Below are 24,627 nucleotides of genomic sequence, written 5' to 3' on the forward strand. Positions count from 1 at the left end.
CTCAGAAAGTGGTCCTATTCTACAACCTACTTGCGAAAAATTCCAAAAAGTGCGTTCCGGGCCACGCTCAATGTCAGTGCCAGTGTACCAGTTTGCCAATTGTTATTAATCCATCAGTGATCTAGGGCATCTATAAAAAAAATATTAAATATGCATCCACATTAAGTTGTTTCCCGATTATAGCTCATACCCATTCCGACCTAATAAACTCAGGAAACATCTTAGTAACCCAAAGTACAACGACATCTCTCGGGGAATTCAGTTACTAATTTGTTTATGGTGGTAATTCTGCTGGCAGGAGCTGGATGCGAGAAACCGAAAATCCATCTCAGTGGCGTGCACTTGGAGAGGCCTATGTCCAGCAGTGGACTGCGATAGGATGATGATGATGATGATGATGATGATGATGATGATGATGGTAATTTTGCATTGCGTGAACTGATTATAATATTTCTTTTTTTAAGAAAGTAAGTTAGAGATGATAAACTATGTAAACTAAATTTCCACTTTTTATTTTACTAGTTATTTTTTACTGAGATTATCCGTGGACAGACGGATGAATGGACGTAGTTTACTACGGGTCCCTAAAAAAATAAGTGGGAGAGCGGTGAGATAGGTCTTATGTCATGGTCAGAGAAAAGGCGATGCCGTAGAAAATTCTGTTAAAATTGAGGTACTTCCCATTCCCATCTGACGTGTTGTATTGACTTAGCCAAGACACAGCCACACAATCAGAAATAATATTTGCATGCGTCGCGAGGCGTGAGGTGGCGTGTCGTTTTGAAAGTGTGGTTCTTGCCTCATTTACAGGGTAAAAAGTAGTAAAACTTTGTAAAGCTTTTGAAGAACCAAGAATTTTGGAGTGGCGTGGTTTCAGTTCACTTGATACTTCTAGAACAAAATATATTTGAACGGTGTTCACGGGTGTTCCTAGGTCTTGTTCATCGACATCATTGGACATCACGCTACATCATTGACATATACTCTAACAGACTTCTCTGATAGACAAGAACAGCCATGCAATCATTATATTACATCTATAGCAATCGTTGACATAAACATATTAATCTGTGGTCGATGGTCGACACTCGACGCTAAGTATAATACATTGTAGTCTTTGACTCGACGTATACTCTATGCTCGACATCCAGCTTTCGCTTTGACGCTGACGATAATAAAGTGATTTTTGTGAATAAAATAATAAATGAAATCGTTTAATTGCTAATATATCTACATGTGACAACAAAATAACCTCATAAAAATGGGGGAAAAAAATACTCCTCTGTTAGCTGTATTACAGCTTCTTAGAAAATACAATTTGAAGGTACACTTACTTATCATTATTACAAGGATTTTATAAACATTATCATCGTCGAACTTTAAAAGTACACCTTATTGACATATCATAAACTTAATTACAGGGTACTGAAGATATACTAAGGAAAGAAGCTAGCCTAGGCGATGTTGAGTTTGAAAACTTGGACCTTCCAGAAGTTGAGCTAGCCAGTATTCTTACATCGCATCACACTGAAAGTGATCCTTACAGTTACGAATTTGCGTACGATAACTTGAAGAAATTTATTGAAAACTCTTTAGATATTTATAAGGTAATTAACTAAAATAAACTAATTCCATCTACATATTAAGATTTCCCATAACACTTCAGTTAGTTTTCAATCATGTTGTCAATCAGGAACATCTATGACACAGAGCTTAATGTTTGATTTATTTTCCAGTATGAACTTTCAACACTATTGTATCCTGTGTTTGTTCATATGTATCTGGCATTGGTATTATATGACCATAATGAACATGCAGTTAATTTTTTGGACAAATTTGGGCCTGAACAAGAAGATTACTATCAGGAAGATTTACAACGTCTGTCCATTGTAAAACATAAAGACCAAATTAAAGGAAATGAATTAGCTGAAATATACAGGTAGAATCTGTTGCAAATCTGTACAAGTTATACTGATTTTGTCTTAGCTCAAACATTGTCATACTAATTCAAATCTATCTTCTAGCACTAACAAGTTTGTGGTGCAATTGTCAAGAGATGCATCATCACAGCTCAAACGCTTTCTGCAAGAGCAGAAAAGCTCAACAGTTATCATTAACATAATAAACAACCACATCCAAGTTGATGTGCATGATGGACCGGGGAGAACACAGGCACAAGTGCGCTCCACCACTGGTGGGCTGCTTGGAGAAGCCACTAGAAATGGTTAGTATTCAGATTAAAACACATGGCTTTGGTTAGCAAAACCTTTTTTGGTTTTTTAATAAGAACAATGATTTTGATTGGCCTTATTTTTTTCCTTTATCAGAAAATCGCACAAAAGTTTATTATGGGCTTTTAAAAGAGCCAGATATTCACGTACTTCCTCCACCTGTGGAAGATGAGGAAGAAGTGGAAGAGACACCTGATAAGCCAAAAAAGAAAAAGGCAAAAAAAGAGCATATATTTATAAAGAAGCCTAAATCAGATCCCAATGCTCCTCCAAATGACAGGATTCCTTTGCCTGAACTGTAAGTGTTTCCTTTATAAACAAGGTCCTATTATAGAGCTAATTCAGATGTGAATATAATTTGTGTCAATGTCAATAACTTTCAGAAAAGAAACTGATAAGTTAGAGAAAGGCAAAGCCTTGCGGGAAGCTTCTAAGCGCATCCAACTAGGACCAGATAGCTTACCATCAATTTGTTTCTACACATTGCTGAACAGTGGTCATACTGCAATTTGTACAGATATTTGTGATGATTCTACACTTCTAGCCGTTGGCTTCAGTAACTCGAGTATCAAGGTATTGACTTTCTTAAGATATGTATGTCTGAATATATCTTAATGATGTACCTGCTGTTCACAAAACAAAAGTAAAATACTGTTTCATACAGGTGTGGACATTGACCCCGGTAAAATTACGTGGCATGAAATCAGCAGAAAAGTTGCAGGATATTGACAGAGAGGCAGGTGTGTGTACCTACTTGAAAAAAAAACCTTATATAAATCTCAAAACAATAGTAAACATGTATGTGTGCTCTCAGGTTTCTTGAAACTAATATTTATCCTTATTCATTTGTTTTAAAGGTGATGTTCTTGTCAGAATGATGGAAGAGAGGGACAGAGACTCTTGTCGCACTCTCTTTGGACACTCTGGACCTGTATACAAAGTAGCATTTGATCCATTTAAAACAATGCTATTATCTTGTTCTGAAGACTCCACTGGTATGTTATGACTTTTTCTAAAAGTATTGGATGAACATTATAATTTATAATGAGTTTGAGTTGACCTATCTGCCAAATGCACCTGAATAACTGGGTTGAATCACCACACAATGGGCAGGCGATGTTGGAAAGTGACTGAGTGACCAAGTAATTGCTTGCAAAAGTATTTGAAAAGTTTCCAATAATTTCCTTTTTTCCGTTTGCAGTAAGACTGTGGTCTCTCCAATGCTGGACGTGTCTGGTAGTGTACCGCGGCCACGTGTGGCCCGTGTGGGACGTGCGTTGGTCTCCTCATGGCCACTACTTTGTGACTTCTGGGAACGACCGCACTACTCGATTGTGGGCCACTGATCATCATCAACCACTTCGAATGTTCGCAGGACATCTATCGGATGTTGATGTATGTGCAGTTAAAATCGTTGATTTCGAGCCAGCAGTCCGATACCCTACTGCTAAGAATTCTTATGTTGTGTCTTGTAGAAATGTATTACGACTATCAAATGTTGTGGGATGTCCTGACTACATAAGCAAGTGTTCCATGGATTAGTCCCCGAACTGTGATTGTTCAATTTATTTTCCTTTTCAGTTCATTTGTTGAGATTTGCTATTTTCTTGTGGTGGACAATAATATCAATAATGTTTGTCATTATGTGCTTTATACATTTTCAGTGTGTCCAGTTTCATCCAAATTCTAACTATGTTGCTACTGGGTCAAGTGACAGAACAGTACGGTTATGGGATTGCTTGACGGGAACACAGGTTCGAATTATGACAGGACATAAGGTACGCGACTACTACGGGTTAATGCAATAATAATGTGTGTATATAAAATATATTGTAATTTTACTCAATTTTTTATTTCAGTCTACTATATTTACACTTGCGTTTTCGGTATGTGGGAGATGGCTGGCGTCAGGAGGTAATGGAGAGCTCATAGTGTGGGATATTTCGATTGGAGCCCCAGCTGCTATACTGCCGCAGCTGCATACTGCTCCAATTCATGCATTAGCGTTCAGTCGCGATGGCACTATTTTGTCTTCAGGTAAATTCTTACCAATGTTTTAAATACAGAAATTACGCGTTACGCGTGAGGTTAATTCACTCGGGATGCGGTTGAAACCGGGGAACCTCTATTCTCAATACTTATAATATCAGACTACGAATCATCGCCTAGTATACCAAAAACAACAAAATGAAATATATATTTGCTGTTAATTTTTTTAGGATCCTTGGATTGCAGCATAAAATTATGGGATTTCAATGCCATAACAGAAGAAGCCAATGGCGAGGAGGCAGGTACTAACAACACCGCACAAAAAGAGGATAAGTTCTTACTGCGGTCGTTTGCAACAAAAAATTCACCAATAAAAGGTTTACATTTTACAAGACGTAATCTTCTGCTTGCTGTTGGTTCTTATGAAGGGAGTTCTTGAATTTCATTACTACATTGTTTTTATATAAATTATCTTATAAATCAATAAAGAATAATATCAGATTAGTTTGATTTATTATTCCTTATACTTAAATAAATAATTTCGCGATTGAAGTGGAAGAAATACCTCTCCAGTCTGGCTGGCATTGACTGGAAATTTTCTTTGCCCTGATTGCCATATAAAAGCAATCAAATGGGAATATTTTACAGAAATAAATGAGGATTGTTAAACAATATGCTCTTCAACAACTACTTTTATTTATAATTGCAAAAAGTATGATCTTTCAGAGGTAATAAACTGGATCATTAAATTTAACACAGATTCATTACTTCTGGCCACCTGGGCTTTCATTGCTTGCTTGAAGTCTTCTTTAACTCCTTTATCTGCTCCACGAGTGCCAATTCTCCTCTGGCCCAAATGCTGCTGTGAATTTGGAATGATATCAAGCACAACATTATTTCCTTGTTCATTCCAAATGAAACTTAGCTCTTCTAATATGTCTATATGAATGATATATGTAGAAAATAGATGGTACTGAAACACACCCTTTTCTCTTATGACATCCATTATCTGGATAAATATTGCTTCTTCCTGTGGCCAACCTAGTTGCATCAGCACTAGCATGTGGCCATGTGTCAAATCAGTGCCGTTACTTGTATTCAATAGAATTCTTATAAGTAAAGTACAGAAATAATGCATAATTGCTACTTTAGTGAGGGGCAGGAAATGCAGGTGCCTATGTTTCCCTCCCACTATCAATTCAGGTTCTAAAACACCTTCTACGTTTGGTAACTGAGGTAAGGCCAAGAGAATATTCTCTATACAGGCAGCATAGTTCTTCTGAAAATAATTGATTGATACTCTTACTATACTAGCTGTCACATTGGTAACTGTTGTTTGAGGCATAGCCTCATCATATTTTCCTCGATACAGCGCAAATTCTTCAGCAAACCCATCAGACCATGGTTTAATTTGCAACTGATTAGCTAGTTTAGTGAATTCTCTTGAAATTAGTTCATTACTGTGCAGCAACTCCCAACAATTAGCAGCTGCTTGGAACTGATGTGAAGATATGCCAGTAACCTCCAGGTCACCTTTTCTTCTTTTTGAAGGTGATATTTCAGGATCTGACAGAGCTTCCACCAGTATATGATTGCCTTTTAATGATTTCTGTTCATAAAGAGATCTTAAGAAAAAAGTTGTTCCACAATATAAAAGCTGGCGACAGTCATCACTATTCCTCAATGTCAACAATTTCTGGAAGTATGTCTCCTTGTTCAAACTATTACTATAATTGACAAAAAATGAATCCCAACCCAACTGCCTACCCATTAAATCTAAAACGCCAAAAAGTCTCTGCCATGGATCTGTGATATCATGCTCATTTTCATCATATACATAGCTGTTGTAAAAGTCTATTGCTTTAATGACCAAGCGCTGCAACAACCTCGGCGATTCCAAGGAGCTGAGTAGTGGCAATGTCTCCACCACAAGTAACCTAGCATAGCGATTATCGTAAAAGAATTTTTCAGCATTTATTAATGTCTTTACTAGACTGTCCACCCCCAGTTGTGGAAATTTCTTCAGCAACAAAACTAATAAACGGCAATGTTCCATGGTATCATCACTATTCTCTACACTGGTTTTGAGTATAGTCAATTGTATATCCGGACAAATGTTATCAAACATTTGGCTCAAAAAGCTTCCTTCAGATGATCTCAAAGCATTTGCAATGGATGATATTTCAGGTAATAACGAGGGTAGGTTCTGTCGGGATTTCATTAATGAACTAAAGCATTCTGCAGCTTCCTGGACATTTCCTGACTGCTTTTCCATTAAGTAAGCCTCAAATTGTATTTTAAAGTTTGCAGGGAATAAAGTTTTTGCTGTGAGCATCCATGCTTTAGCAGAGTGTATATTGTACTTCTGTGCATCCTTCGCCTTTGCTATGATGTAGTCTTCGTCACTTAACATTGTATCGACTCCCGGCATGATAAACCACAGCAAAGCTGTCGGTATGATGTTTTAATGATTACAATAATTACCCTATACCACGATACAGTAAAATGTATAAGTAGTTAGCCCCTAAGGCGACCCACTGACCGAATGTACAACTTTACAATAAATTTATCAAGAGTGAAAAATGGAAATGCAAAAGTGCACTGACACCGCACGCGCCACCTCAAACAAACAAACTTAAATTCTTCGAGTAGTATCATCAGTAGTGTCATAGTGTCAAAATCTTTTTGTATTGCCACTTGACAGTCCAAAAACGTTGCCATTGCCAAAAAGTCAGTCCAAGAATTTCGAAGTGGGGTGGAGTGGGGGTTTTGCGTGGACAGAGAAAAGTAGTTTTAGTTTAGTAGTTTTCTCTGTCTACCTACGGGGTGGTGGTGGTTCCATTTGTGACATTAACGCGCTGCGTCTGCGAGAAATGGTCTTTCCAACAAAAGCGAAGTCAATTTTTGAGGCTGGGTACCGGGGAATGTTGTGATTTAATATATAACAATAATAACACACCTTTTTAATAACAACTGTACAAAATAAAGAGGTGCTTGCAAAACTGCCCTACAGACAACTATGTCGCCCGGGTTACCCGCGCGCGCGTACCTTGAGACCTAACTAGGGATCAGTCAACCGAACGACGAACGAGTACTACGTACTACTACTTCCGTGTCCATGTCCATGTTAATTTCATGTCCATGTTGATACGTCTATGGTTGAGTACAATAATGACAAGCCAACTGACAGACGGCCAACTGCTTTTTGGCATTGACAGCTAATGTTTACGTTTGTGGAAGCCTTGAGGTGAGGCAAGTTAATAGAAGAAAAGAAATAAGCTTACCGTTGCCTGTACCTGCGAATTTCTATTTAGTTTTGGTTAATAAGGTAGTACGAATATAATATAAGTGCATTCAACAGTCAAATAATATATCTATAATGATCTAATGCAAAATTAAGTTCTGCACATTTTGTATTTCTAGATGTTAATAATGAATGAATTCGACATATATGATGACTATGCGATTGCAGAGGTCGTCCCTGATCACATTTTAGAAAATATTTTTTCTTTTCTCCGTTTAAAAGACCTCCGCAATTGTGCTCTGGTATGTAAGAGTTGGTATAGAATTCTTAGTGATGAAAACAATGATGTTTGGCGGCTGCATTGTATCAAAAGATTAGCTGAAGAAGTGATGAAATCTGATTTACTGTCCACTGTTAATACATACAAGTCAAAACTGAGAGCATTTTTCCATGCATGGAATCCTCATGACTGTTCAAGAAACATATATGTTAAAGCAAATGGATTTACATTACACAGGTGAGCTGCACGTACATGGATAGTAACAATGATTCTATTATAAGTAGTAAATGCATAGATAACATTTCTCTTGAGTTGCAGCAGAATAAAATGTGATTTTTTACTTATACATAATATTATTTAATAATACAATTTTTTTTTAGAAATCCAGTTGCTCAAAGTACTGATGCATGTAGAGGAAAGGTTGGATTTCACCATGGCAGACATGCCTGGGAAGTAATATGGGAAGGACCTTTGGGTACAGTAGCAGTAGTAGGAGTATCAACTAAGGAGGCTCCTTTAGAATGCCATGGATATGTTGGACTCTTGGGTTCAGATGAGCAGAGCTGGGGTTGGAATTTAGTTGACAATCATTTGTTGCACAATGGTGATACACAAGGACATTATCCTCTTTTAAATAACTGTCCAAAGTACCAGGTAATTTTACCATCCATTCTTTCCCTACAACTAAAATGAGTACCAGGTAATTCTTACCATCCATACAACTAATTTGATTAATCATTTTTGTCCTATTACATTAAAGTGTGTTTTCTCATGAAATTGTAACTTTTAATGCAGTTCTTTAAGTAACAATTTCATATAACAAATGTTTTACATACACAGTAGTGGACCCAGATGTGAGGGCTAGAACATAGTTGCAATTGCTGCAGTCCTGTGCCTTTAATACACTTTGGAACCTGTACACTTAATTGAATTTTTTGAAAACTGTAAAAATTGGTATCAACATTGTAACACATTCCCTCTTCATGTATTCAAAAAACAGTTTAATTATTATATTGTGTAATATAGGCGTTTTTCTTTCAGGTTGGGGAACGCATAAGAGTTATATTAGATTGTGAAGATAAGACCTTATCATTTGAAAGAAATTATGAATTCTTAGGAGTTGCATTCAGAGGTAATTAGAATACATATTTTCTCATTTGGAAATGTTTACACTTTGGGACCTCTAAAGGAAAAAGTATAAAATCACTTTGTCTAGTGAGACCCGAGTCTTAGAGGTTTAGGTTAAAGGTGACTTGGTGCATCAGGCATTATAAGACAACAAAGTTATAAAGAACAATGTCAGGTTTCGGCCCACCCAACCAACTTTTAAAACTAAATTCTCACGGACACAAAGTTCTTTACTACAACAATTTAAATATAAAATACTAACTTCTTATAAAATATTTAATTGTTATCTAGAAATTTTCAAAAAAAAAATCATTTTAATAAGTAATTATTTTGTTTATCGAGTTCAGGTTTTTCGTTTTAATAATTTGGTTTTGAGAAGTTCAATGCAAAAGTGGAAAACATAGAAAAGGTTCTGACATTAAACTACACAAAAAACTGTAAGAATTTTCACTGTACATGAAATATTTCGATTTCTTGTTAACATAGGTAGATGTTAAAATAACTTTTCATAAAAAATTTACACATTCCATTTTATTCCGTTATTTGATACAATTAAAAAACCTAATGATATATTTTGTTTGTTTACAGGCCTTCCAAATAAGAAACTGTACCCAACAGTTTCAGCAGTGTATGGTAACACTGAAGTGTCTATGATATACTTGGGTCCACCCGTGGATGGCTGATAGTGAATATACACGTCTAGAAAATCGACAGTTTCTAGTCAAAATGCAATAATGTGATATAATTTACTATTTTGGGGCTATTATTATTTGATCACAGTTATTTTACATAATAAGCTTAAAGAGTGGTTAGTAAAAATTTGATTAATATATATAGCATGATGAAAGTCATTTTGTTTAATAGTTATCCAATCTAATACATTTATATTGCATAATATGAACTGTCCATTGTGATATAGCAATCGCTTTTATGTATTATGATATCAAGTAATATTGATTGAAGCAAGTCTGATCAACTTAAACTACTGCTCTGTTGATAATGCCTATTAATGTGTAATACATTATTATTATTTTCAAACCAAAATGCCTAACATTTTTTGTTGCATCTATGTATATTTGCTGTTTACAATGTATGATAGTTATTGAAAATATGTGACAATGGTATATTAGTCCATTTAAATCTAATATAAAAAATTGTTCAAGAGCGAGTCTGAGTATATGGTTACAATGCTGGTGGTATAGGAACTTAAATAGCACCCTTATTTAGCTGAAACAAATAAACATTTGTAAATCGTTTAAACATCACTTCTTTGGAAATACTTAAAAAAAAAAAAAATTTTTTTGATCTACCTCCTGAGACCCTTTGAGTTGAAAGTTTTCTGAGACATCGCTATGTGACAGCTGGTTGCGGCTACCGAGCTGCTTAGGATTTCCAAACGTTTATCAACACATGATTATTTTTTACCAATGTCTTGAGAGACAACACAATACAAATTACAAAAAAGAAAAACCTAGGGACTTACGTAATATTTTTTGTCTTTATATTCATACTGTGTCCATACCACAAATATATAGTAATCATTCTATTCTTGTTTTGATGTTGCTATTTTGAGGCAATCTCCGTTTTTAATGGATCATAAGATATCATAAGATATTTTAGCGGCTGTCTTTTATCTATGTAGGTATAGTGCAATATTAGAGAGGAAACAAAACTTTTTTGGTTACAATCTGTTTAGTAATAGATTTTATACGTTATCATAATAGTGGAAGGTTAATGTTTGATTGGCAAACGACAATTCCCAATTTTGTAAGAAGCTAGCTCGATTCTCCTAAGTTAATAATGTTAAAATTGAATAGAAATTGAATCGCAATAGGAGTTTTAACCATATTGGGCATTCTGCTACTAATATAAGAAAGACCAACGACATTCAATTGTTGTGCCATTTTGGTCTAGGTAGGTATACGGAAGTTTGCTCTACAATCTATTGCAATCGTAAATCATTTGCAGATAAAATGATTCATTATTGAATGACAGAAAAGGATAAAAACTATTATTTCAAAGAAAAAAATAGCGTAATGCCACATACGCTTCAATCGTAATTGAGTCGTGATTGGATCTCACTCGAATGTGAATCGTATGTCGCTTAAGTAATATTAGGAGAATCGGGCCCCTTGTCCAAGTGCTGCTTGGAGATCTTAAACGAGTATAGTGCATTTTATTCCTTATCTCATCAGTAAGCTGTAATTCAAAGCGCATAAAATACTTTCTTTATATAAAAGACTATACCTACTCGCCGTTTGGTCCTATTGTCAATATTGTCATCAAGTCACAATACATATACGTTAAATAGTACATTTTAAATTAAGGCGGCCTACCGTCCCGCAATGCTTGACGAAATCCCGTTTTGAAATTATTTGTAAAATAGTCCCGCAAAACGTTGTATGCGTCCCGCATGTCCCGCATCCCTATTTTTCTACCACACTTCTACACAACACCCACCTGCGCGCACGCTCAACAGTGCAGGAACACAGATTACCTATAATATAATCTCGTTCTCTTTATTTCTACTGAACTCGTGAGGCCTAATGATTTTGAAAATAAGACATTAGTGCACGCTGTGACACGATATTGATAGGTAAAATTATAGATTTTATCAGTTCCGTCCGATCATTTTTCAATGCCCCCCCCCCCCTTTTTTTCACGAAAGGTAAGTCCCGCATTCAGTTTTCGGAAAAAGTTGGCCGCCTTATTTTAAATGCCGTTTATTATTTTCCGAGAGTTGATCAACTACCTACCTAGAAAATTGATCAATTTGACGAACGAGTCTTGTTATTTCCGGTGACAGATATAAGTAGAAAAGTTTAAAAACTTTTAGCTTTACCTACACTGCCTGCAAAGAAGCATTGATTCGCAATATTCTGAGTACCTGCCTGTTGAGTTTTATACAAACTTTTATCAATATGTAACTTTTAACATGATTATATTTAGTTAACGTTTTTCTTTACAAAAACCTCGTCTTAAAATAGGAGATTGATGCCAACAATCTCTTAATCTAAGTGCCACTTAGAATAAGGGCTCTCCCAATTTTGACATAAATAACTATGGATAAGGGATACCTAAACATTGGTGAAAACGAAATTCTTATTAAGTGTTCCGTAAATGCTCTTAGGGGATCCCTTAATTTAGGTATTTGTTGGTGAAAATGGGCATCAGTTTTCCAAAGTTATTACATAATATAATATTTTCATTTGCCGCCTAAAATACCTCACAGTGGGCGCCGGGCCTCAGAAGAAACACCTAGATAAAAATACATATTTCATAAACTATATTTAAAATTCTTAATCCCATTTCATTCTCCTATGCTCGCTACTAAAGTAGTAGGTACCTTCATGATAATATATACAAGGTGTTGATTTGCATCTGTGCAATATTTCAGGAGATTGACATAAAATACGTAAATAACCGATTGGAATTACAGTAGATGGGAACTAGTTAATATGCGTTGCTTTTTTAGTCATTGTAATGTCACAGTATTTCAGAAGTAACCCATTTTTATGAATGAAATTTGTGTATTTTTGTGTTTGCGTTTGTGTGAGGGTGCAGCACGGTTTTGAGGGCAGTAACACACCCGAGTTTAAATACGGGTTGGTGACATTGACTCAGGCGAGGTCGAATTGCCGCTGGGCCTTTTTAGTGGGTATACCGGGGAGTCCCACATACCCTGTCCCGTCCCCCCGACGGGAAGGGGATGCGTAATAGCATTTTTAGCCCAGCCACAACCAAAAAAAATATGACTTAGCTGATTCCCCCAAAAAAATTGGTAGGTACCAATTTTTTTGTTGATTTGGGTTGAGGTGAGAATCATCATTAGTATAATTACGTCCTTTGATATTGCATGGATGCAAATCTACACCATGTAGAAGAATCTAAGAAGGTTCCAACCAAGACAGCTATCCCCACCAAATTAATGCAAATAAGTCTGTTACTTAAATATCACCAGATATTATGGGTGCACATTATTTCTAGGCTTTCTTTTCTACAATTAGACAGCCTTTCAATTTTCGATGTAATTAGCGTGTTTATCCTCAGTAATTTATATGGATTTAGTCCCGCGCTGCTGGGTGACTACTGGAATACTGTAAAATCGGCCATAATTGGTAAATGATAAGGAACATGCATAATAGTTACCTATCTATGCACCTACGCTTTGATGGACTTCAGGGGCCCGATTCTCCTAAGTTAATAATGTCAAAATCGAATAGAAATCGAATCGGAATATGATCGCAATAGCAGTTTTACCCATATCGGGCATTCTGCTACTAATAGAAGACCAATCGTGTTCGATTAACATTTGACTGGTGTGCGATTGGTCTGCTATTTTGGTGATTTTGGTCTATACGGTAGTTTGCTGTACAATCATTTTGCAATCGTAAATCATTTGCAGACAAAATGATTCATTATTCAATAACAGAAAGGGATAAAAACGTTTATTTCAAAGAAAAAATAGCGGAATGCCACATACGCATCAATCGTAATCGAGTCGGGATTGGATCTCAGTCGAATCGAGTCGAACGTGAATCGTATGCCGCTTAAGTAAAATTAGGAGAATCGGGCCCCAGTTTACAGCTGGTAATGGTGAACTCACACATGTCAAGCTCGGGAGCAGAGAGAAGGAGTATTTAGAATTATTTTTATATGATGATCTGGATATGTCATGAAACAAATTCGATTCCTTCATTCGGCCGGCTCGGACAGGTGGGTGTTCACGGTTACGCTGACTACACGTTAGGCGTGTGCATTCCTGGGGCGTGTGAATAGCGTGGGTTTGATTCGCATTTATTTATATTAATGTGGTTATCTAATTGCCTGCATGTGGTTATTAATTATCTTCCCATGTAAATAATTTTGAAGGCAAATAAATAATTTTATTCAGAGATTGCATTTAAAAATCGGAAGTCTACCTTAATTTTGATATGATAAATGACTTGCCAAGATCGCTTACACTTAAACTTTGATTTATTATGAAGTTTTATACGACCATTCCTTATAATGTAGGTACATATTATGTCTATTTTTATGTCGTGTCTCATAAAATAATGACTATCAGTTTACGAGACGAAGATAAAATGTTTTAATAGGATTTTAATGTTATGTTTTGTTGATGAATTTAACTATATTAACTTTGTTTTATGATGAGCTACGTATCTGAATACATAATCCTACTAATTAGTTTTAAAACATGCACTAGGTAAATAAATATATACTTATCGTAATATTGTAGTTCTACTTACGTTTAGTAGGTAGGTGTACTTATAAGTTAATAATCACCAACAATGTATTTGTACATTTCTGTTATCAAATAAAACACTTTTGTTATTATTTATATTTTATTGTTTTTTTAGCAATACAATTTTAAATTAAAAATTGTAATTTTGCACAATTTTCCATTTAGTTCAGATGACTGGGTTTTACAGGGTAGGAAAGCAAACAGAATACGGCAATTGTTAATTAAACCAGAGACCATTAATTGATTTAACCAGCCTTGGTCTATGTTGCAGCCCTAATAGACAAGGAAAAAAGAACTGGGTGAAAAGCGAACTGGTAATTTTATGACAATCACGTTTGCATTCAACGATTTATAAATCACTAGTTATGTATTTGTTACAGCCAAAGTAATAAATCTGGATAGTACAAAGTATATAATATAGGTATCATCTAGCCATTATAATATCTACTCAATTTGATAATTGACACAGAATTAATCACATTAACTAGATGATTTCTTATATAAAAAAGTCTGTAATAACTTGAGCCGTTTTGAAAAATTTGTCAGTAGTAGGTTGGTTATATAACCATATTTGATTTGACTGCCTCCGTTGGTCTAGTGGTCGCAAGGCGGCTGCTGTGTTCGAGGTCTCGCGTTCGATTCCCGGGTCGAGCCGAAATTGCTTTGTGGGTTTTCTTAAACTTTCACAAAGTTGGTGTTTGGTTCACCCGTGCATCGGAGAGCACGTAAATGTCGGTCCTGCGCCTGATCTCTTGCCGGTCGTGTCGGATTGCCGTCCCATCTAATGTGACGTTTCATAGGTGCCTGCAAAGGCCTATGTGAAATAAAAAGATTTTGATTTTGATCGGGTTATGAGAGAAGGAATAGGGAGTGCACCTGTGTCTGCGCAAATGTTCGTGCCCTATAATATGACCTGCGCAGCTGGCTGTTCTTTTTAAATTAGAACAGCCGCCGTGGCCGAAATAGGCCGTGGACGCCATTATAACCATATTTATTACTTTGGCTAACGTTGACCTGCTATTATAAATAATATCCGGAAAAAGTGATGAATTTATCACATTGTGTAGTTTGATTGACTGGGTTGTCAATTTGGGTATTATACAATGTGTCCCGGGAATAAGTGACCGCCCGAAATTTTTTGAATATTTGTACAAAATTAAGGATAATTTCATTTATATTTTTGAAAAAAATCATTAAAAAAAAATTATTGTCAGGCCTGTTAATAACAGGCTTTGCTCTTTTTTTTCAAATTTCAACTTACTGTATTTTTGCATTTGTTTGAAATAGCAGAAAACATTGTTGTGAGCTATTGTAGGAAATATCATGTAGTTTATTAATAAATTAAAAGAAAGTGATATTAAGGGGGCATTTATTGGACTTATTTTGAAAAAACTGAAAAAAGGCGTTATATTCTTTGAATTTTTATTTTCTTTTTTTTCTAATAAATGTTTTATTACATTTTTGTTATGTTTGATAATTTTAATTGATAAACTATGATGTCGGCTAGTCAATAAAGAAAAAAGAATTTAAAAAGATGTAAAATCTTAGGAAATATCTTAAAAAAACTGCAGCACGTCACAGTATTTACTAAAAATCATTAAAAAAAAACCAAAGGCGGTAAGTCCCAAATATAAAGGAAATTATCCTTAATTTTGTACAAATATTCAAAAAATTTCGGGCGGTCACTTATCCCCGGGACACATTGTATATAATGACCAATCATTATGTATAACATGATTAATTTATATTTAGCCAGATTAAATCACAGCTCGCGGCGTATCTACATAGGCCGTATTTCGAATTAAGGAAACTGGTATGAAAATGGAACTCGACCTGTCTTGTCCACCCCTGTCACACTAGAAACCTTGACATTACTTTACGCAGCTTAGTGGGGGGGACTTTTCTCCTCTTTCGTCAGAAATTTTAATTAATTCCAATATTTTAGTCAATTTCAACCCGTCATCTTAGAACTGCACATCGGAATGAGACTACTTTGTATTAATCTTTTTCTTGTCATTTATTTAATTTCGAGATTTAATTCTAGTTTTTGCTAAAATAACACTTCTAATGGGTTAGATACAGTGTAATACCATAATGTAATCGAAATATTAGGTACCATGTACCAGCAGCATAATAAGTATTTTTTAGAGATTACATAGAATATTTAGGTGTCCATATATAACACATTGACTTAGCCCTCATGTTAAATTGAATATAAAGAAAATATAATGTAAGTGTACTAGCTAGTAGCAGTAAGTGTACTAGTACTAGCTAGCTAGTGAAATCACAAAATTCTATTAAATATTTGTAGCTACTTACTAGCGCTCTAGTGAGTTATTTATATGAAGACATGGTTCTACACTTATTTTTCATCCCCTCCTCTTGAAAAGAGTATTTTTACGTGTTACTGTTCGAAATACATATAAGAGCCGAAGCCGATTTCATTCTCTAGAGCAGAGCTGTACAAACCACGGGCCATGGGTTCCGTATCAGTGAAGCCTGCCGAGCGTTTTTGATTCTTTTATTTATCATTTTCTTGAAAATTTTGACCCATTTTCTCCTCAAAAAAAAAAACAGGAATCGAGTATTGAAGGAGGAGTAAGTTCACACACTTATAATTTTTTTTTTTGGGACTGACTGTAATTTGTACGGCCCGCCAAATTATTTAGTCTTTTATATTGGACCGTAACGTATTTAGTCTGGACAGCCCTGCTTTAGAGGATAAACAGACTCACTCAGACTTAGTAATTACTGCTTAATTTGCTCTGCTCAAGCCATTTTATTTTTTTTTCCCATTTAGTAATTTCCTCGAGGAGGTAGGATGAATAACTTCTTGCTTTTTTGATTCCATCGCTTACGCTCAAGATTCTAATATTTGAATCTGTCGCTACGCTCGTGATTCAATATTAGGATCCTCCGCTTACTCGGTCATCTAAATCAAGCACGTGCTTAAAAAGCAACTTTAGGCTTGTATAATAAATAACTATTTTATAACTATCATACATTTAATACCTAAGTGTAAGTAATCATCGTTGGTATCATAAGTAGGTACAGTTCTCGTAAAACTCTATGTCGCTCCGAAGAGCACAAGTCCGCGCATACCATGCGCCTACCCCACTTCTCCTCTGTCCGCGACGACAAAAATTTGGGGAGAACTATACCAATAAAAGTTCTATGTCGTGTAAAGTCAGCGCGCGCAGCATTACCTTCTACAGATTTTGCACACCTAGTGCTTATATAGACGCGAAAGAAATTGACAGGTGATTCAAATTCGTAAGAGATAAAAAAATACATTATTATCATGCATTTACCTACAATTTGATTTAATTTTAAATCCTAGTTCATTTCAAACGTGTGCAACGTCATTTAAAATGTTATAAGTATACCGCTACCTACAGTACACCATCACCACCTTAGTCACAACCTCAACGGCTCAATCAATTAAAAAGATGGATGTAGTATCTAGGTCGCAAGAGAACGCTATCAAATCGGAATACAGGTGTTTAAAGGTAAACAAGAAACTACGCTTATGGGCAATAGATTTCTGTCTTTTATTTCGTGACACTTATTTCAAAATCTATTACCCATAAGCCTATCTTATACTGCTCGGAACCGAATATAAGTTTGTTGTTGTTGGTTAAGAGTCTTACCCATAGGTACTTGGATCGTCATTATCATAATTACCTAATAGGGTACAATCATAATTAATCATCAAAGTGAAGGTAGGTAGGTACTAGGTAGAATACATAGGTAATATGATAGGATAGCTAATTATTTTTAGAAAGAGCGTAGTTAGGCGCCGAATTTAACGTGGGTAGTCTAATTAAATTGAACTGTAATATTAACTCTATATAAATTTAAATATTATTACCATTATATTATTGTATCACCCACACTCATGCAACTACAAGGTCAGTTTGGTAACATTTAGTGCAGGTCTATATTTATTTTGTTTCTAAGTGTAATAATTAATGACTAGGTACAGATACCAAAATGCACGGTACACGAGACTTGCATGGGTACGTACATCATACATCCATAATACTGTTAATTAATATTGTAAAGATCCTATCACTTTTCAGACACTTAAGGCGACGCACTCCATACAATGGCAACGCAAAAAAAAACAGTTAACAACCCGTCGTTGAACTCCAAAATCAGACAGATCCAGAGCTTAAACTATGACCTTAATGAAAAGTTTTACGATCCAGCACCCCGCGTTAACATAACACTCCAACTGACATGCCTAGGGGTCCCGCTAGCTATTCTCATTCTGTATGTGATTAACTGGTTCTCAGGGCCTCTAATGAGCTCGTGTGTCCATCAGGGATTGACAGGCCACTGACAAAGGCGCGATAATCCACCAAACAGATACCGGAATAACCACTTAGGGACAAAGCCTCAGAAGTATCTCCGGAAAAATATCGCGGCCCTAGAACACATCTTAAAAAGCCGAGTAGATTTAATTCAGTAAAACTTTGTTATCCTTCGTTTCTTCCTGTCTGATCTAGATGTCTATCTACGGTGTCTCAAGAAGATGCAACTGCAGTTTTCTGCGGTTAACAATAAAAGATTTCAGATTTTCTTATCGTAAAGTTTTCTTTAAGGTTTTAATTTTATATATGTTCCACTGAATGGAAACGCAGCCTCAATGTGAATGTAACTTTAATTTGATACATTTATCGAACTATAAATTAATAATAATATTTGAAAGATTGCATTTCTGATGCAATTTTTTTTTGATTTGATTTTAAATATTAATATTAATTTATAGTAATTTAACAGGTAATAAGTTAGATATTTTTTAAAAATTAATATAAATATTTCAATAAAGAATTAAAGTAAACAAAAAAAAATTTCGAACTTAGAGAATTTTACGTTTAATAAATAGGTAAAAAAAATCAGACACGGGTGGTTTTCCAGTATTTGAGATTCAAATCTTTGGGATTATCTCCCGAGTGCAGATCGAAGCTAATAGTCACCAATCGCGTGACTGTGTGCTTATGGTCTATATTATATCGTAAGTGAAATGCCATGTTTAAGTGCACATTCCTTAAAATGAAATTAACTACGCTTGAATAACTGTAAGGTACGTTGCCATCTAATGGGGTCGAGAAATTTCAAGTAGGCCAAACCCGCATTTTATTCCCGCTTTGTTTAAATGCATTTAAGTTTTCAATGTTTTAAACGTGTATCATTTTTTAATTTCACACTGGCGCATTATAAACCCGGTTTTAAACGAGCCGAGCGTATTGTAGGGGAAACCACGCGTCACACCACCTCTCCGCTAGTGTGAAACCGCTCTTAATTTTCTTAACTATGATTATAAGTGCAATGCAAAACATTGTTATTAAAAAAACAATTTACAGAAAGATTAGAAAATAGGTACATAGGTACACTGCGTTTGTTTGGGAATGTTACAGAAAACTTGATAGAACTACATATAATATAGTTCAATTTGTCGTCATGGTTGTCACTTTGTCACAAACCAAAAACGAATCTACCTAAAAATTTTGAAGGTATTTTTCAACAAAGTTACATATCGTACCTACATATTAAAGAAACAAATATTTTCTATATAACAAAAGTATGTAAGAAAATACATAACATCGACATTTCGCTAGTAAACAGCAGTCATTCAATAATCTGAGAATATTCATACAAGAACTTACAGTGGAAACTTCATAACACATAGTCTATAGAACATCTAGTTACACACACTTAGGGACTCTTTATTGTTATGCGTATTTGCGGCCGATCTCATGTATTACATTTATGCATTTTAGGCTGTGTTCAAACCAAATGACTATCAACCGCCGAATGTCAGCGTCTATGCATATTACGCATATCGTATAGTCGCTTAGGTGTGCACGAAGAGTGTGTCACTCACATTCGGCAGGCTGACAGTCAGTTTGGTTTGAACACAACCTTATGCCATGCGCGCCACGGGAGACAATAGGAGGTACAGCCCCGTGGTGAAACATACCCACACGGGCCTGACCAGCAAACACACGTGACAATAAAAAGGTACTATTCAAACATAGATGTATACCTAAAACGGTCAAGTGAGAGTCGAACTCGCGAATGAAGGGGTTTCGTACAAAAATCACTTGTTGTAAATGTGATATTTTCAACTGTCTAACTATAACGGTTCATGAGATACAGCCTCGTGGCAGATGGATAGAGTCCCGTTTTGGACGGTGAATTAACAGAAGATCCTTAATTATTACCGCTACAAGAATACTGAAAGATAAAATAAAATAAAATATTTTAGGGGGTACCCATATAATAAAAATTTTTTTTTTGCTCTCTCTAAAAGATAAGGTAGGGGAAGGCCGGGCAAAGTGAATACCCCGGGTAAAGCGAATACTCCCCATTACTCCTAAATTATTAGTTGTTCATTCAACACGCCACCACTGTTACGTTCAGCCATCTTGGTTTAGTACGCGGCAAACATTGAAGCGAGGGGCCACGTCGCGTCCCGTCCGCGGAGTGAAGATTTGTGTTTTCGTAAATAAAAGATTGATTTTACGCGGTAAGTACATTGATCAATTCTCCTATATTACTAGTTTTTGATTTTTAAGAATGTCTTGATTCGGTAGCATATCAAAGTAGGTTTTTATGGTATATTTAACAGAAAGTCAGAATTATTAGTTTTTGTATGAAATGTGTTAACCTCAAAACTTACCTAGTCGGGCAAAGTGAATAGGGCAAAGTGGATCCCATATCCACTTTGCCCTATTCACTATCCGCCATATCTCATTGGTGACTTATTATCTAAACATGTCTTATTTGTTTCAGATGGTGAATAAATATAAAAAAAAACTTAACTTTGGAATATTAACCAGTACCCCGATCAAGGAAGATCAAAAGCAGAAATATGAAAAAAAAAAAGTTAAGAATGTTACTAAAAAACTGAATGTTAAATCAAAAAATGTTCCTAAGAAGACTAATACAAATACTGCTAAAAATGTTAAACAGCCAAAGAAAATGAAAGAATTTAAGGATATTTTATGCTTTTTTTGCAGTGAAATGTATATTGAAGGAGACGTCAAACCAATTGAAAATTGGATTCAATGTGACATTTGTCAACAATGGTGCCACGAAGATTGTTCTGCTTTTGATGGCACTCAAGGGTATACCTGTGACAATTGTCAATCTTGATTTTCTAATTTTATGGTTTAGTTAAGTTTTTTTTCAGTATATCAAAGTTATTTCTAAGTTTTCAGAGATTTAATATGGGTATTCACTTTGCCCAAGTACTGTGTCCGCTTTACCCGGGGTACTGGGCAAAGCGAATAGTTTCGCATTTTTTTAAATATTGATTGCAGTTCATTATTGTTTTAATATTAATGGTAACTGGTGTTCGTATTTGTAAGAGCAATAAATAAAGACTGATTTGTGATAATTATTTTGTTTTTGTATTGTATACCTTTTCTGCTATTACCTTAAATACCTTAAGGTATCCACTTTGCCCGGCCTTCCCCTATATATATAAGGCCCTTCGTGCGCGAGTCGGAATCTCACTTGGCTAGTTTTCTAATGTTTTGCTCTTGCGCCGCCATATTCGTATTTTTTTTATTGTCGCGCTTTCCTTTCTTTAATAAAATTGTTGCTCCTAAGTATACTCCATTCAAGTACGCATTTTACTGTAGATATAAAATCTTGATAAGACTTTAATTAATTAACAAAATATGGGCAAAATCTATACATATAATAAATCTGTAGAAAAGTAATTTTTGTACATTGAAGAAATTGACAAAAAAAATAGCCAGCATGTTAAATGATAACTAACAGAACCCATTTCCATCATTTTTGTCATTTTTGTCTGTTTGTCTGTTTGTTCGTTCGGGATTCACGTAAAATCTACGAATCAATGCAGACAATGCTTATATACAAAAATTCTACGTAACTTGGGGTATTACTTAGTTTTTGTTTCATCGAAATCGATTCACTCTATCAAAAGATATGATTAATTTTGTGAATTCAAGATGTAAAATATTACGACACGCAACCTGTTTGTCAAAACTGTACATTTTAATGTTGTACTTATATTAGTTGATCGGCCTATTATTAACCTTTACACAGAAAATCACACCTTCATAAGTAACTTCGGAAGAAAAAAAAAATGAAAATTTTGTTTAGCCAAGGTTAAAGTAGCTCCATCTGTGGTAATCTGTGTTAAATAAAATACATGAAATTTGTCAAAGGAGCGAGGTGGTAAATGACATTAAATTACCATACATTCTTTATAGAGGATTATTATTCCAACAGATGGAGTTGTGTATTTTCCGTAATTCACCATATTTTAACACGTAGTGTAATTTTTCGATAGACATTTCAATAGTGTTTGTCAGTTTGCCGTGCCACATCAAAATCCAACTATAATTATTACCTTGATGAAAGGAAAATTAATAGTTCTCAGCCAAATTTAAAACGGTGCCATCTAAATTATTTTTTGAACATTATGTCAAAAATGATGACTTAAGTGAACCAATTAATTATCATTTAAAGTTACAGATGGAGTTCATATCAGGATTTTTTCATAAACATAGTTTAGCTTATCTTCCACTAACGTGGTGGCCTTAAAACAAATTACTTTGAGTGAGTAGTATTAAGTAGACCTTAATTATTTTTTCTGATGCAAAATATGTAAACTTAATCCTAGAAGAAAGGAGGATCTGTCTCTCGCAAGCGCTGCTAAGCGTGAGGTAGGTAGGTAATGTAGGATTCTGTAGCTTTAACAAGCCCAGATACAAATTGCAGATAAGAAATGGGAGCTTTCTCGATTTAATACCATACACACGTAAAATGCTTTATGCGTCTGAAAACGTACAAATTGCGCGTCGCATACCAGAGACATGCTTACTTTCAACTTCTGATCGCAAATACACTGGTCACGATTACGAACAGTCTCAGTAAGACCCGAGCCAAGTCTAAAAAAACACCTTTTATATAAAACTACGTTTGATGTCATTCAATCACAAAGACAGAATTGTTTTCTGTTGCAAATCCTATCCACCTGTATCCTATCCTAATCCAGCATGCATTGCAGGTGTGCATTGCACAAAAACCAATGGTATCCTATTCGAGAAGTCAAAAGAGTCGACCTGCCAACGTCAGCTTCTGCGCTAAGCAAGTGTTCTTAATAGTACCGTCAGAATTACATTCATCGTTGAATGAGGTGAATAAATTTTCAGAAACCACAATAACAGTAGGAGCCAAAGCATATGATCGCTTCATAGAGCTCTGATTGGCCCCAGGTGACCAAGTCAGGTCTGATTTGTTCGTTCATCAGATCTTTGAAAGTGTTTCGGTGGATACCTACTTACTGTCGTCCTGTGTGACACAAAATATGGTATATAAACGTCCTCCGCAAGAGCGAAATTTTCCCGGTGTGCGGTAGTGACGCACAGTATACAACACTTATGTTTCTTTCGATTTGCTGGCTCCACCAAGAAATGACGAATTGCAAGCGTACATTTTGAAAATCTTGCCAAAACTGCAGGTTTCAAGTACGAACACATGAAGTGGACTCTCACAGATACGTACGTTTTGCCTATTCGTGAACTAATGCAAACATTTCGGTGGAGTCCCGGCTTAGGCCTCCCCCACATTAGGCGTGCGCGATCCTCGGGCGTGTGAGTAGCGCGGGCGCCGCGCGTGCGTCGCGAGCGCGTTGCGTGAGCGTCGCGTTTTGCTGCCCTGCGGCATTTGCAGCGCGCTCGCGGCGCGCACGCGCCGTTCTCCTTGACGTTTAACTGCTAAGGCGTTAAGCGGGCGGCGGGGATAGCGGGCGAAGGGGTAAGAACGCAACTCGAGCGCCGCGTGCTCGCCGCGAGCGCGTCGCTTGCACTCTTCACACACGCCGCAGGGCAGCAAAACGCGACGTTCATGCAGCGTGCTCGCGACGCCCGCGCTACTCACACGCCCGAGGATCGCGCACGCCTAATGTGGGGTCAGCCTTACCATAGTGAGTAAGTGCACAAAAAATTCCCGTCATACAAGTGTTTCTCCCCAGTAGTGAAACTATCCTACCCTATGCGCCTGCTGATGATGATGACTCATCTTATCATCCATCCAGCTATTCCCCAACTATGTTGGTGTTGCCTTCCAGTCACCGAATCTGTTTGAGTACCAATATTTTGCTTGGAGCGACTACCTATCTACCTATCTTCAATCCAGTCTCACTACACAAGACGATATCCATGGTGAAACTGACAGACTTTCTGGCTTCTGATTAGTCGCAGCAGCTGCAGAAAATGTACAAATGACAGCTTTGTCAGACTCAAAGCATACACCATACGTAATAATTTTCCAAATTGGCTGACTAGATCCAGAGATATTCACAACGTCACAAAATTTACTTCTTTTGTTTAGATAAATGGTCACAGCCACAACACAACCTTGATCAATGAATCTATGTGACTGCTAAGTGCTAATCCTAATTATACTGTCACGTGAAAGAATGCACCTACGGGATAAGTAGTATTTTGACTATTCTATA

At 36.0% G+C, this 24,627-nt stretch overlaps 3 protein-coding genes and 1 long non-coding RNA gene across 4 annotated transcripts; 3 read left to right on the forward strand and 1 right to left on the reverse strand.

Moving 5' to 3' along the window:
- Positions 1–1,122: 1,122 nt before the first annotated feature.
- Positions 1,123–4,724, forward strand: LOC110380359 (transcription initiation factor TFIID subunit 5). The gene is made up of 12 exons (XM_064035122.1): positions 1,123–1,324; positions 1,422–1,607; positions 1,737–1,939; positions 2,025–2,224; positions 2,328–2,529; positions 2,615–2,804; positions 2,896–2,971; positions 3,089–3,226; positions 3,433–3,626; positions 3,896–4,009; positions 4,091–4,268; positions 4,451–4,724. The coding sequence occupies exons 1-12, from the start codon at positions 1,262–1,264 to the stop codon at positions 4,657–4,659; spliced, it is 1,953 nt and encodes a 650-aa protein (XP_063891192.1). The 5' UTR covers positions 1,123–1,261; the 3' UTR covers positions 4,660–4,724.
- Positions 4,725–4,894: 170 nt separating this feature from the next.
- LOC110380361 (integrator complex subunit 10) lies at positions 4,895–6,784 on the reverse strand. Its single transcript, XM_021340318.3, has one exon. The coding sequence runs from the start codon at positions 6,649–6,651 to the stop codon at positions 4,918–4,920; it is 1,734 nt and encodes a 577-aa protein (XP_021195993.2). The 5' UTR covers positions 6,652–6,784; the 3' UTR covers positions 4,895–4,917.
- A 609-nt stretch (positions 6,785–7,393) lies between these two features.
- On the forward strand, positions 7,394–14,218 carry LOC110380367 (F-box/SPRY domain-containing protein 1). The gene is made up of 5 exons (XM_021340325.3): positions 7,394–7,548; positions 7,644–7,981; positions 8,125–8,398; positions 8,786–8,876; positions 9,461–14,218. Exons 2-5 carry the CDS (start codon positions 7,644–7,646, stop codon positions 9,553–9,555), a joined length of 798 nt encoding a protein of 265 aa, XP_021196000.1. The 5' UTR covers positions 7,394–7,548; the 3' UTR covers positions 9,556–14,218.
- A 6,233-nt stretch (positions 14,219–20,451) lies between these two features.
- On the forward strand, positions 20,452–21,531 carry LOC126053960 (uncharacterized). The gene is made up of 2 exons (XR_007510588.2): positions 20,452–20,655; positions 20,922–21,531. It is a non-coding gene; the product is annotated as an uncharacterized LOC126053960 (long non-coding RNA).
- Positions 21,532–24,627: the final 3,096 nt, after the last annotated feature.

This window comes from Helicoverpa armigera, chromosome 6, assembly GCF_030705265.1.
Source record: "Helicoverpa armigera isolate CAAS_96S chromosome 6, ASM3070526v1, whole genome shotgun sequence".
In the NCBI taxonomy this organism is placed as follows: Eukaryota; Metazoa; Arthropoda; class Insecta; order Lepidoptera; family Noctuidae; genus Helicoverpa; species Helicoverpa armigera.

What these genes read in the sequence shown, in the direction of transcription:
- LOC110380361 (XM_021340318.3), bottom strand. Translation starts at nt 6,651, where the DNA reads ATGCCGGGAGTCGATACAATGTTAAGTGACGAAGACTACATCATAGCA.
- LOC110380367 (XM_021340325.3), top strand. Translation starts at nt 7,644, where the DNA reads ATGTTAATAATGAATGAATTCGACATATATGATGACTATGCGATTGCA. An exon ending in AATGGATTTACATTACACAG is followed by an intron (nt 7,982 to 8,124) that starts GTGAGCTGCACG and finishes ATTTTTTTTTAG; the next exon opens with AAATCCAGTTGCTCAAAGTA. An exon ending in CTTAGGAGTTGCATTCAGAG is followed by an intron (nt 8,877 to 9,460) that starts GTAATTAGAATA and finishes GTTTGTTTACAG; the next exon opens with GCCTTCCAAATAAGAAACTG.
- LOC110380359 (XM_064035122.1), top strand. Translation starts at nt 1,262, where the DNA reads ATGGGGGAAAAAAATACTCCTCTGTTAGCTGTATTACAGCTTCTTAGA. An exon ending in AGGATTCCTTTGCCTGAACT is followed by an intron (nt 2,530 to 2,614) that starts GTAAGTGTTTCC and finishes AATAACTTTCAG; the next exon opens with AAAAGAAACTGATAAGTTAG. An exon ending in GAATTATGACAGGACATAAG is followed by an intron (nt 4,010 to 4,090) that starts GTACGCGACTAC and finishes TTTTTATTTCAG; the next exon opens with TCTACTATATTTACACTTGC.